The sequence below is a fragment of the Amyelois transitella genome, chromosome 2, assembly GCF_032362555.1.
Source record: "Amyelois transitella isolate CPQ chromosome 2, ilAmyTran1.1, whole genome shotgun sequence".
NCBI classification, from domain to species: domain Eukaryota; kingdom Metazoa; phylum Arthropoda; class Insecta; order Lepidoptera; family Pyralidae; genus Amyelois; species Amyelois transitella.
The window spans coordinates 1063157-1077152 of record NC_083505.1 but is presented as its reverse complement, the minus strand read 5'-3'; the positions used below and the strand labels follow the sequence as shown (position 1 = coordinate 1077152).

The 13996-nt window shown below is 36.6% G+C and overlaps 1 protein-coding gene and 1 long non-coding RNA gene across 3 annotated transcripts in view; one reads left to right on the top strand and one right to left on the bottom strand.

Annotated features, from left to right (window-relative positions):
* The window catches only part of LOC106136834 (uncharacterized), a 40285-nt gene extending 36172 nt beyond the window's left edge, over positions 1–4113 (top strand). The window contains exons 36-39 of the mRNA XM_060947689.1: positions 321–494; positions 1462–1540; positions 2335–2462; positions 2941–4113. Of these exons, the coding sequence (XP_060803672.1) occupies positions 321–494; positions 1462–1540; positions 2335–2462; positions 2941–4113 (1554 nt within the window). The remainder of the gene's footprint in view (positions 1–320; positions 495–1461; positions 1541–2334; positions 2463–2940) is intronic.
* A 724-nt stretch (positions 4114–4837) lies between these two features.
* Positions 4838–10192, bottom strand: LOC106136847 (uncharacterized). 2 transcript variants are annotated; one of them, XR_009656965.1, is made up of 3 exons: positions 10047–10189; positions 9221–9414; positions 4838–5177 (listed from the first exon to the last, which is right to left on the bottom strand). It is a non-coding gene; the product is annotated as an uncharacterized LOC106136847 (long non-coding RNA). The 2 variants fall into 2 exon arrangements; XR_001228667.2 differs by lacking the exon at positions 9221–9414 and having other exon boundaries at positions 10047–10192.
* Positions 10193–13996: the final 3804 nt, after the last annotated feature.

The window sequence follows — 13996 nt, the reverse complement described above, 5'->3', positions numbered from 1 at the left end:
GTACCCGCGACTTCGTCCGCGTGAAATAGTTATTTTGGGCATCATTGAAGCCCTCAAGGATGAAAAAATTTTCCCCTATTTTTACATTTTCCATTATTTCTTCTGATGTTATATAGCCTAAAGCCTTCCTCGATAAATGGTCTATTGAACACAAAAAGATTAGCGCGTTCACGCAAAGAAACTCTTCAGCTTTATAATATTAGTATAGATTACATTAGTTGGCTTTGGACTGTTGGCTCTGTCTACCCCGCAAGGGATATAGACGTGACCATATGTATGTATTACATTATTCTTGACCAGTTTAAATTTTCATCACTCAGCATTTCCTTGCAAACAACCGCGTCTCCAAGAACCTGGTGAACACGGTGAACCATTACTCCCTCCACCTGTGGAGGGAGGCGCGCGGCCTGCAGGTGCCACATTTCCTGGAGACTGCACCCCCCGCGCTGAAGCTGAAGGTGATGGCCGCTGCTTACATGACGCATCTCAACCATGTAAGTTCCTACCCTAGATCCGTTCCGAGAAGGAGAACCTCGCGAGATCCGGCTGAAGCTGATCCGGGATCTGCTTATTATTTACATACATACATATAATCACGTCTAAATCCCTTGCGGGGTAGACAGAGCCAACAGTCTTGTAAAGACTAATAGGCCACGTTCAGCTGTTTGACTTTAAGATGGAATTGAGATTCAAATAGTGACAGGTTGCTAGCCCATCGCCTAAAAGAAGAATCCCAAGTTTATAAGCCTACCCCTTAGTCGCCTTTTACGACATCCATGGGAAAGAGATGGAGTGGTCCTATTCTTTTTTCTATTCGTGCCGGGAACCACAAGGCAAGCTTATTATTTATTTTTATTTATACTAAATTGCACATAATGTATAGCACAATTGGCGGACTTAATGCTGGAAACATTATCTACCAGTCAACCATTGGGTCTGACAAAGAACTTTATTATCGCGATCCAGAAGTAGGTAATTCGGTGCGAGCATAGTATTCAAGGAAAGACGGCGCTATCTTAAACACGTAAAGTCTTCTCTTCTCTCTATCATACATCATGCATACATATAATCACGTCTATATCCCTTGCGGGGTAGACAGAGCCAACAGTGTTAAAAAGACTGATATACCACGTTCAGCTGTTGGGCGTAACGATAGAATTGAGATTCAAATAGTGACAGGTTGCTAGCACATTGCCTAAAAGAAGAATCCCAAGTTTATAAGCCTATAACTTAGTCGCCTTTTACGACATCCATGGGAACGAGATGGTGTGGTCCTATTCTACTTTTTTTATTGGTACCGGGAGACGAATAACTATACATTATTATCAAATAGCAGAGACCCATCAACGCTACACTTATCAAACAGTTGTACCCAGTATACCCATCTAATAAACAATTTATTGCCAAACAAACAAATTAGCGTCTCAAAAAAAAAAAAGTATACATTATTTATTGTTAAAGCACATCGTGTTTGAAGCCTGCGAGCGCGCATTCCTGCGACAGCTGGTTGGGAAATTGAAAATGTATTATTACAATCGCAGTAAGCATAGTTAATTTTTGTACCTACTATAATAGCTACATACATACATATAGTCACGTCTATATCCCTTGCGGGGTAGACAGTGCCAACAGTCTTAGACTGGTAGGCCACGTTCAGCTGTTTGGCTCAATGATAGAAATGAGATTCAAATAATGACATGTTGCTAGCCCATCGCCTAAAAGAAGAATCCCTAGTTCATAAGCCTATCCCTTAGTCGCTTTTTACGACATCCATGGTAAAGAAATGGAGTGGTCCTTTTTTTATTTGTGCCGAGAACCACACGGCACATCATACACATAACACACGGTACCTACTATAACTCTTTTAAAAATATTTGGGAATATGTTCTTTTCTTATATGTGCTGATACACTTATTTCGACACATACCTACCTATCAACATAGTATCAAAATTATTGTCGAAAATGCATTTCGGTAGTGCAATTTTTATTTATAACTAGCTGTCCCGGCAAAAGTTGTTTTGCCATATTAATAATTTTATAAGTAATGTCTAGTTAAAAAAATGTTAAGGGTGGACAACCCTTAACACTTAGGGGTATGAAAAATAGATGTTAGCCGATTCTCAGACCTACTGAATATGCATGCAAAATGTGGTTAAAATCGGTGAAGCCGTTTCTGAGGAGTACAGAGACAAACATTGTGACACGAGAATTTTATGTATAAGATTAGCCAACATTATCCTCCTGTCCTGGAGTTAGACTTGGTTGTATCACCGCTACTCGGAGAAGAAGAGGAAGAGGTATAGGTGATAATAACATTTGTATTTCCTCCTCAGATATGTTCATCGTGAAGGAAGGCGAGATCACCGACACCATATACATTGTCCACACCGGCAAGGTCAGGGAGACCTCGTCGAGATCCACCACAATCAGGAGCATCATTGCTGGTGGCAGTTTCGGACTGGTAAATAAATATTTTTTCATTAATGAGATGGTTAATTAATAATTTTCATTCAAGAGATGATTTTGGTGTCTAGCCTAAGACAATTCATATTTATTCATTCATATAGTCACGTCTATATCCCTTGCGGGGTAGACAGAGCCAAAAGTCTTGAAGAGACTGGTAGGCCACGTTCAGCTGTTTGGCTTTATGATAGAATTGAGATTCAAATAGCGACAGATTGCTAGCCCATCGCCTAAAACAAGAATCCCAAGTTTATAAGCCCATCCCTTAGTCGCCTCTTACGACATCCACGGGGAATGAGATGGAGTGATCCTTTTCTTTTTTATGTTGGTGCCGGGAACCACACGGTACAATAACAATACCTAACACAATAGAACTTATAAAATACTCTAAAAAGTTATTCTTGATTTCTCAACATAAAACGAAATGATACGAGTATGAATCATTTTGATCTTCTGATTTCATATATTGCTTTCAGGTGGAAGGCTTATATCCCAACACGCCATTCAAGTGCTCTTATCAATCGGTACTGAAGAGCCAAATTCTGACGCTTGCATATGAAGACTGGAATTTCCTGCTAACACACTTTCCTAATAGCGCTGATTCTATTTACGACCATTTAGATTTCGATGACGATTCTGGTCAACCTTACGAAAGACCAACATTTCATCAAGTCAGAAAAACATCTATCCCCTGGGCGCACGCTGACTTTGCGCCTGTCCCTCCAGGAGCAGGTGGACCACCAGGTTTCCCTCCAAGTAGCCCACCAGGTGCTTTGTCTGAAGACGCTGCACCTGAACCTTCAGAACTTAACAGACAAGAGACAGAGCTTCCGAGAACATTAAAGAAAACGTCTGATTCACAATCTGAGTTTGAATTGACTAATATTTCACTCACCGACAGACTTGATGGTGAAGCAATGCAGGAGCTACCTAGAACTGGAGAAAGTTTGGCAACTATAAAAAATGCTGACAGTTCTGACGATACATCGCCTTCAGGAACCAGTGGAATGTCAGAAAGTGGGCCAGAAAGTGAAGATTTAGAAGCTATGAAGCTTAGTAGAGAAGAGTCCTTTAGAGATAGTCTCTTTCAGGATAATAAAAACAAAGAAGAAGGTTTGAATAAAGAATCTCCATCGGATAGAGAAACAACAGTTAAGGATGAAACTAAATATAATGATAACGAAGATGCTTTATCATCGTTTTCTATTGATAAAAATCTTTTAGATTCAGAAGCGCAAGTAACCTCCACCACACTCATCAACGTATTAAAATCGCGACATACTGAACATGTCCCATCAGAACTAAAACTTTCCCAGTCTGCAGCAATATTAAACCCGGAACCAGAAATATCTACCACTTCAGACCAAGCAGACCACTCTGGAGCCAGTAAAGATGAGAAGAAATTACTCCAAACATTGGTTGATTTTGATGTGGAAGATTATGATGGTATTGATGATAGTGACCACAAAGATAATGCAGCTATTCGTTTGAATAGGCGGTCTGTTCATGTTCGTTATAAAGACGAAAAGTCTTTACTTCAAGGTGTACCCTTGCAACCTGAAGATGCCCAAGATCATGAACAACCATCAACTTCATCTGAAAATAAAAATAAAAACGTAGATAAAAAGAAAGATTCAGAGAAAAAGTGATTAAGATAACGTAGAAAAGTCTTAATTTTTAGTCTTTATTCATATTGTGTTTAGTGTTCTTGTTATAATTCGTCTTTGAAGAAAATAAAATATAATGTCAAACCTATGTGTTTATTTGGTAGTATGTCATGTCCAACCCTTGGTCGTTAATAACCATTAAATTTTAAATAAATATATTATCATATTATATAAAACAAATAGGTCTTCATTTAAAAAAAACCTATTATAATTACTTTCTTCATTGTAAAAACTCCCCCCAAATTAAGAATAGTTTTACAATCACCATACTTTTCTCTGGGTTCGTAACTTATTTAAAACTAGAGTTGGCTCACGGGAACGTTCTCGCGGGAAAATATATCTTAGTGCACGTAAAAACCTAAACTCGAAAACAAAGATAATGTCAGGCAATCAGTCGGTCAGTGTTCTTTTATTTGTACTTGGATATAAGGAGATGATTCCTTTAACATTTTTCGATGCACTTCTCCACGAACAGCTAGAGACGCATTGACAAATCTTTTTTTGGTGTTAGAGAACGTCTAGATGGTGTTTCAAGAAGGAACTAAACTAGATTTTTGGTTTTATTTTAGTTCACAATTACCTATCAGAAATTAAATATGTAATACAATAATAAGATTTCCAAAAATAAATTAAAGCTTTGATAATTTAATTAAAATAAAATTCCAAATTATAAAGGAAAATGGTGGATTCCAAATAAATAAGAAACTTAATAGAAAAATCTTTATTAAAACACTTAAATTATTCTTAACAATGATAAAATCTTTAGTTCTGGTGTTACGCCTTTCAGCAAATATTAATTGCTAGGCTCTATTCACATAATCGGTGTTTTATCTGTCTTTCCTCTAAATTTTAGAGTTTAAATTGGAATGCCCAGCACCATAGCTCCTGTCTCAGACCAGGGACCTCCATTACGATAACTTAAATGCTCGGGTATAAAATGGCTTAACTTATTAACTTAATACTAAAATTACGGTTTCTTAATTTAAGTTGCATTTCAGCTCTGCTTCGCACTTTGGTCTCACATGGTGACGTTTACTTGCTCTCGTCTGTAACAAACAAAAAGACTAGTAATGCAACGTATTTTAAATAATATGGTATCTCTGCTAATTTACTGAGCCAAATCGCTCTCTAGTCATCGTCGTAAACCATGGAGTTCAGAATATATTATTATAGAATAGATTTCTTTTCAAAATTTATTGACATTTTCACATCAAGGTAACACTTTTTGGCGTTAACAAAACTTAATTATAATTCTTCCACAACACATGTGTGGAAGAAGCGGCGGAACAAGCTCCACTGCAGCAGTTTCACCGGATGTCAATTTACTAATATAGTTTTTTTTATGTGATATGTGCCTGGTACATATAAAAAAAGATCTTATGTGTTCCTTATAAAATTTTCCTAATAAAAATAAACCTTGTTGAGGTATGAAAATAAAAAAAAATATTTAGTTTTATAACTATAATCTAAATTATTTAAATATTAACTAGCTATTATTGACTGCACATAAAAACATCGTCTATGTAAGTAATATTTTCGGGGCACTTATGCCGGAAACATGAGCATTGACGTCAATCTGCCTATTTTGCACACGCGACAAATTGTTGAAAATCTCTAGCATTCCAGAATGACACGGTCTTTATTTATTATTATTCACTGTGAGTCCGGTAAATATTAGAATATCAACGATGCTTGACAAACCTCACTCGTTATAGTCTCGTGGGCGTCTGTGGTCGAAAAATCTTTTTTCTGATTATCTACTTAATATAGATTACATATTTCTATTGGAAATATCGTGACAATATCTACACATTCAAAATGCATTTTGCGCAACTGGATGTTTTGTATAATTGGGTAAAAACCTTCCGGTGCGTATGATCCTATGGACTATAAATCATGATCTAATATGAAGTGGCTTTGTGTAAAATACTGACTTACTCAATCTGGGTTCGTGGTTATTATGTGTGCGCCGGTTTCCTCGTCAGAAATAAGGGAACACTTCTGAAAAAGCATACACATGAAACATAAGCTAATATCATTAGGGGTTAGTTCAGTTATCAATCAGATTACGAGCGAATGCAAAAAGAAAACATCGTCCAGGGAACTCATCGATTTTGTTCCCGAAATAATAATTTGACCGTATTAACTATTTCACACTTATGACAAAATGTTTAAAATCTCTAACATTCCAGAATGACATGGTCTTCATTTATATTATTCACTATGGCGCTGATAAAATGTATTCGAATATCAACATGTTTGACACGCATCATTCGTTATAGTCCCACATATACCTCAGAGTTATTTCAGGTTTTATTAAGATTGCATTATAAATTTTATTTAACTTAAATTCTAGAAGCATTGCTTTGAAATGTGTTGAAAAATAATTCCCACATAACAAGTGAAAAAAGTAATGATCACTGAGTGGTGATCTACTAGAAAGCAATATATCATATTACCATAGTATATCGAATCGGTTTTGCAAATTACTATATTTTAATTTAACTTTTTGATAAAAATAATTATTTGAAATTATCATGAGAGTGAAGCCATGCGCAGAAGCTTTTTGATAAATAAATATTAAATTTGCGCAACTGTTTTGTTTTCATTGGAAACAACAGACACTAAAAATTTATTTTTGTTCACAGTGTTAATTTTATTTTTGTCATTGTTTCGATTTTTCATGGCTTCAGAGTTTATTTTGATACAATGATATTTATATTTAGACTATGACGTTGTTTTTAAGTTAATCAATTAATATTAAAATATATGTAGGTATTAGTGGATTCCTCATTATCATAATCACCTAGACCTCCTTTTACCCTCACTAAATATCCCTGTTTTGAGCAGTTACGATCCAGTTTCTGCAGACTTTTTCCTTTTGGCCGTTCTTTCATTTGCGGTTATCATCTTGATCTCACGAATCCGCATGCTCGCCGTCTAAGGACTTATTTGTACCAGGAATCTTCTTTTCTGTCCGCATGACCAGCCTTCTCCCACTTTTCAGTTTCGCAATTCTCTCGTTCACATCCACATTCATTGTCATAATATAGGTAAGTACAATCTAGTGGCAAATACATACTATTGATTTTGTGATCAAATCCTCCACGCTTCTAAATCTGTTCGCATTGATCAATGAACCAAATTGATAAACAATCGTGGGAAGTAGATTTTACAGTTTGTTTGATGGCCGCCGGTGACCTTGTGTTTTGTGTGGATTGTTCTGTTTCATCTTGGACCGATTCGGCTTGTTTGTTTGTTGCAGGATTACTGCTGAACTCATATTGTTTAACAGACGAGCAGTTCAAAACTGGTCAATTAGTAAATTACACGTTTCGTCCACAAATAAGACCACGTAGTATCTACCATTGACTAATATAGTGTCTTCTATATCGGTTATTACAAGTACCGCGTTAATTCTTTTTTTTAATAATTTAAAGTAGCTTTAAAAAAAGCTTTCGTCTATGACCAGATACAGAACACACACTGCCTTTTTTAACGTTACAATAACACCCTGGAAAATCGGACTCCTAAATTTAACATGTAACAAAAATTTTGCAATAGCGTTTTTGAAGCGACTGTTTACAGCGGAAGAACCGCTCGTCTAACGCAACCTAACATTCGTGACAGACGTCGTGCCGGACATGTTTATGCGAGAAATTCCGCTTTAATCCTTTACAAAAAGAAAAAAAACACTTGGCACACGTACAATTTTTGGTTAAAAACAACAATATTTCAACGTTTTCGCTGCTGCATATTTTACGACGGGCCATTCAAGAGTCTGTACAATTATTCAGGTTATTTAAAGGCTGGAATGTTATGATATCTAGTGGCGGTCTCTGGCGCGAGTACAATTTTAGCTTTCATCTCAACATCTGGCCGCTTCTACATCAAAATTATTTTCATAACTGATTTCATTTCGATTGAGACACGGGCATCCGCTCGTCAATCATAGACGCTGAAATGTTTTCGTTAAATCTGTTTTTATATTTATTTTATTTAAAGCTATGACTTTGATTCGAATATGAATATAAACATGTTATATCTTCACACACCAAATATTTGTTAAATAAAAAATATATATTTAATACTAAAAGCACAATTATATAAACCACCATTACCTACCTAAACGTAGCGACATTTTTGGAAAAATCTTCTACCCTGGCTTTAGTCCCGGTTGCATCCTCACCTCTCTGGAGAGAAGCCCGGGTTATGCCTTTGACCATGGATCCTATATTGGGTGAGTCAGGTTTTTACACGAAGCGACTCCCATCTGACCTCCGCAACCTTTGCAGGTTATGCGACTCCCATCCATCAGTAAACTTATCCCGTTTTGGATACATTTTTGGATAAAAATATCTAAATATTGCTAAATGCTGTTGGCTTTTTAGCAATACAAGGTTCTTGATGTTCTACAAGTAACCCTGTAGTTTCCAATTTAACAACATTAAGACAAATTGTCAGTTTACAGAGCGTGGAACCGTGATAGGCGTGTTGGCACGGTCGGGCTATTGTCTAATTGCTTGTCGTGCGTTGTCATAGGTCGGGATTAGGGGCTCGTTCTAATGATCATCTTTAATCTTTTCTAGACTTCTCAACTTTTGCATGGACGTGACTAAATGTATGTGTGTTTTTGTAAAACACACAGCATCATTCATGACACGCCCATGTTAGGTAATAATTTCACTCTCTTTAATGAAGCAAATGTTTGATGTTAATAAAAATCTGAGACTTTGAAGAGGTAAGGATCTAGATCACGTGCTTTTGTGAAAAAAACTCAAAGTTTAAAGTCCTTTAACCAGTCAAAAAAATATTAAGATGCTTCCCTTTCGATCCCCAAGGGGACCGATATGTAATTTATAAATATATAGACGGATGAATTTCGAAGATGACGCAAGAAAGAAACCTATTGACCACAAACTTTCTATAAAAAAATCTGCAAAAATTACGAGTAAGTATATTCTTATGCTTCACAGATGAAAGGACCTTTAACTTGATTCCAGTGCGGTTGGTCCTTAAAATCTGAAATCCTAATTTAATACAGCACTTTACACGAAACACGGACACAACTCACAAAAAGACAAGGCACCTCAGTACAGCCCGGAGTACAGCAGCCACAGAGACCCCAGCAGTAGCAGCAGGATCAGGTAGGTGGCTATCAGGTTGGTGGTCTCGTGGTTGGGCATGGCGACTTTGGCACCTGACTGCTTCGAGGACTTCACTGGACAAACGACTCCAGGGAACTGGGGACGCTGGTTTGTCGCCGCGCCTACGCGTCCACGCCTTCCAAATTCAAATATTTTTAGATTGCGATGATTGGTGTAGTACGGAATTGAGTAGAATTTTCTTGTTGAGTTTTGCTATTTGATAAGTATTTTGTTTTTGCTTAGGTATTAATGTCGAGGCAGCAACAGTTGAAATAAATGGACAATACGTAAAGTACACAAATATTTTTAAAATTGTTTTTGTTTTTATTTCCGGTAACATCGTTTTTAAAGATATTTTTACAATAAAGTGAACGAAAATAGGTATGTTATTCACAAATTAATTGATAAGCAGCATCTTATCATGTCCACAAGACAAGTCCATATTCACCGCTAAAATCTACCTTTAAATTCACATTAGAATATAAAAGGTAGTTTTTAACGCAATCGTTAAAAAAATCGTTTTATGAAACTTTTTCCTTTTCATAACCATTTCGCGCACTGGCCATCTGCAATCTATCTTTTTTTAATCTTTTTTTTTATTAAAGAAATTTTAAACTTAGAGTACGTATAGTTAGACTGAAAAGAGATCGCGGTTCGCGGAACACCTGTTTCAAATTTACTACGTCGAATTTTAAGAGCATTTAACCGAATTTACTAGGCGTTTCACACGACGCAGTTTGTTTCTTATTCCAAAGAAATAAAACTTACAATTGCTAAAAGATGGCCGAGTAGAACAGCCAGAGGAAGAACAACAGGATCACAAGAATCATGTACGTGGCGGCCAGGTTCACCGTCTCGGCGTTGATCGGCATGGTATCACGGTACTAGCAGCACTGGTCAACTCACTTCCAAAGTGGTTGCTTTGAAGCGCACGCACGTCAATATACAGGGACATATTAAGGCTTAGGATTTGGAAATCCTGGAATTTTTAACTGAACATTTTGATGCTGGGTACATATTGCTTCTTTGGAAAGAACTATATGCAGGGATCGTGGCTAGTGGAATGATTTAGTCTGCCTCCGGGAAAGAAAGTGATTTATGCAATTTATGTATGTTAAAATACGGTGGTTGTCCAATATACATATGAGTAAATTGCAGTATGTGACGTCACAGGTCTTTATTTTCAAATCTTTTTTACAAAACACGCTGCATCTGAATCATTATTTAACCATCCCAAATTAATACCAACACATCTATAGCCGCCTTATAACAATTTAAATTTTAAATCTATTTGAGACAAGTTATTTAAATCATATTTTATTTACATATAGGTTAATTAATATTTAAACTTCCTAGCGAATTCAAAAACAAATATTTCTAGAGAGCTGAAGTCACATTATTTTATTCACACCCACAACAATCACTCATAAGCTCGTTTAAATATATCGCACACCGCAAACAATTTATTTTCAAACCACTGGAAATTCTGAGCCTTGAAATATTATATCAGATTTTATTTAAAAAAAAAACAAGTAGGAAGTATATTTTTTTTAATTTTCAGTAAGTACTTACTGTTTAGAATGCAGTTGAGTAGAGTAACCATAAGGCTACCAGAAGCAGCAAGAGAATGCCGTAAGTTGTGACAAGGTTTGCTCCTTCCGAAGTCATAGTGTAGCTGTCTCTCTGCCCGTTTTAAAGCAACTGAGGAAAATGTGTGAAACAAAGCTTGATATTGTACAATTATTTCTTAAAATTTAGCTGACGTGACGTTAAAATTCTATTTTTCGTTGGAACAGCGCCGGTGATTAATTACCAGTCGGGACGGTGTGCTCGACGAGGGATCCATTGTAATTATTTACATTTTTTTTTGTTTTCTTAGCCCCCCTTCTTGCCAAAAGAGTTGCGTATTAGTGGGCTCGGCTGCCGACCTTGGGCATTTTAAGTTATTTTTATATTCTCGGTTTCTATTTCGTCGAAAATAATGTAACCGATAACACATTTTCTTTTTTTAAATTCAAGGTTAAAAAACAAAAAAAAATAGGATCAGTCCATCTCTTTCCCATGGATGTCTTAAAAGGCGACTGAGGGATAGGCTTATAAACTTGGGATTCTTCATTTAGACGATGGGCTAGCAACCTGTCACTATTTGAGTCTCAATTCTTTCATTAAGCCGTAAGCTGAAAGCAGCCTTTCAGTTTTTCTAGACTGTTGGCTCTGTCTACGCAAGGGATTTATACGTGACTATATGTATGTTAAAAAACAAAAGAGGGAAAGCACATTTGAAAATGGAAAAGAATCGTCTGGAAATGTCCAATACATTCTGGACAACCTTGAATGCGGCCCTGTGTTCCCGGAGCTGGAAAGCGGGGTATCTGCGCGGCTGGAACATCGACTGTGACGTCACGGGCGTATTGTTTATACCTACTCGCGGCGCGTCCGCACTTCTCTGGAGTGAGATGCGGTTGCGTAAATCTTAACGTTACTAAAATGTTTTAGATATGAAACTACAGGGTTATTGTAAGAGGTGAACGCTTTTCGTTATAACCAATGTTTTTCTATGGTTAAACCTAAGTAATCGATCAAATCGGGCCAGATTCTCCGTAAGCAAAGTTACAGAAATTAGACCAGACTGGCTCCATGACCTTATTAACTCTCTTTTGGATCATTTTCGTGGTCAAAAGCTGTTACCAGACGGCTCCCCAGACACCGAAATGGCAATGCATTTCCAGACATAAAAAGAAAATTACTTAATTAATTGCAATATAAATTGATTCCCTACACTTGATTGGTTTTGACATCTAACCGATGTTCTCACGGTGAGGTAAAACATCATGAGGAAACCTGCACATTCAGGCAACTGGATGTGAAACTATGATCGATCGAATACGGGTTAGGTTAGGCAAAGGTTGCGGAGGTCAGATGGGAGTGGCTTCGTGTAAAAACCTGACTCACCCAATCCAGGATTCAAAGACCAGGGGTTGCCGGGCTCCTCTGCAGAGTGGTGAGGATGCAACGAAGACTAAAGCCAGAAGGATGAGGATTTAAATCTCAATTTCATCATTAAACCATACAGCTGAACGTGGCCTTTCAGTCTTTTCAAGACTGTTGGCTCTGTTTACCCCGTAAGGGATGAAGACGTCATTAAAATTATGTATGTACATGTATATGTTAAAATCTAAGATATTTATGTTAATTTTAAATAGATGTAAATATCCTGATAAGTAAAGGTAAGTACTGAATTACCTCATTATAATGACATATATGGCTCTTAAGTATAATTTATGTAATGGAATATGAAGGGGATGATATATCTGAATTCAGATTGCTACGCTTCATTCATCGAAAGTTTTATTTAAAGCTTGTTTTGTGAAACGATTTATTTTTAGCTTGTTTGTGATAAACACAAACCGATTAAGGAGTCGGTATGCCAAACGCAATCACATCAGGTCTAATTTTAAATACCGTCGCTTATACAAAATCGTTGATCAAAACATTGTCTAAAACTACTTATATGCTGCGAAATTTTTATCAATATTTACTTATGTACATAGGCACGGTTATATCCCTTGTGGGGTAGACACAGCCAACAGTCTTGAAAAGGCAAACGGGCCACGTGGGTACAGCTGTATAGATTTGATGGTACTCGTATTGAGATTCAAATAGTGACAGGACGCATAACGATCAAAGTTTTAAAAATTTTGTATTTCTTTTGATTATGAAAATGGATATATAAAATAAGCATTTAAATTAATTGGGGTATAATTTTAAATAATTTAATTAGGTAACTGTTTTGAAAACCCCTATCTAGGATGTTCTTCATTTTTAATGAATTTTCTAGAAACCTACCAATAATCCGTGCCATGTGGTTTACAGCACTTTAGTATTCTAAGTGACTAAGGGAAATGTTAATAATATTCTTGCAGGAGATTGGCTAGCAACCTGTCACTATTTGAATCTCAATTCCATCATACAGCGATACCTACAGCTGAACGAGGTATTTCAGTCCATTTCAATACTGTTGGCTATGTCTTCTCCGCAAGGGATATAGACGTGACTATATACATATGTGTCTACACATACCAATATAATACCAATTATCTCCTGTTCTTCTTCCACATTTTCCTCGATCTATTCACTTGATGATGATTATTTAGACATATTTGATGTCCGCTTCTTTGTATTCAGTAGAACGACAAACAGCTATCCCACGCTTGATGTGTGCCAGTCACAGAACGCAGAACCACCCACGGTGACTTTATTTGCTCTGTGGCGTCGACAAATTAACGGTTGTTTTTTTTTGTTTTTTTTTTTTAATGAACTTGATTCCGAGCGCGCGAACTATTTGTATGTAATTTAGGTTAGTTGTGAGATAAATTAAGTTGTTTTTATAATTAATTAAATCTTACCGATAGTATCATATGTAGGTACTTACATATAAGCATGACTTCATCTGTCACGGGGTAAACAAAGCCAAAATATCTCGCGAAGACTGAAATGCCAAGATCAGCTGTATAATTTCACAGCATTGGTTGACGGCAAATAAATTAGTTAAAACTAAGTTTACTGCCGCTTCGAAAGCGTCAGTGCAGAAGTAGCAGCATTTTCTTCATTTAAACTTATATACCGTGCCGTGTGGTTCCCGGCACCAATAAAAAAAAAGAATAGGACCACTCCATCTCGTTCCCATGGATGTCGTAAAAGGCGACTAAGGGATAGGC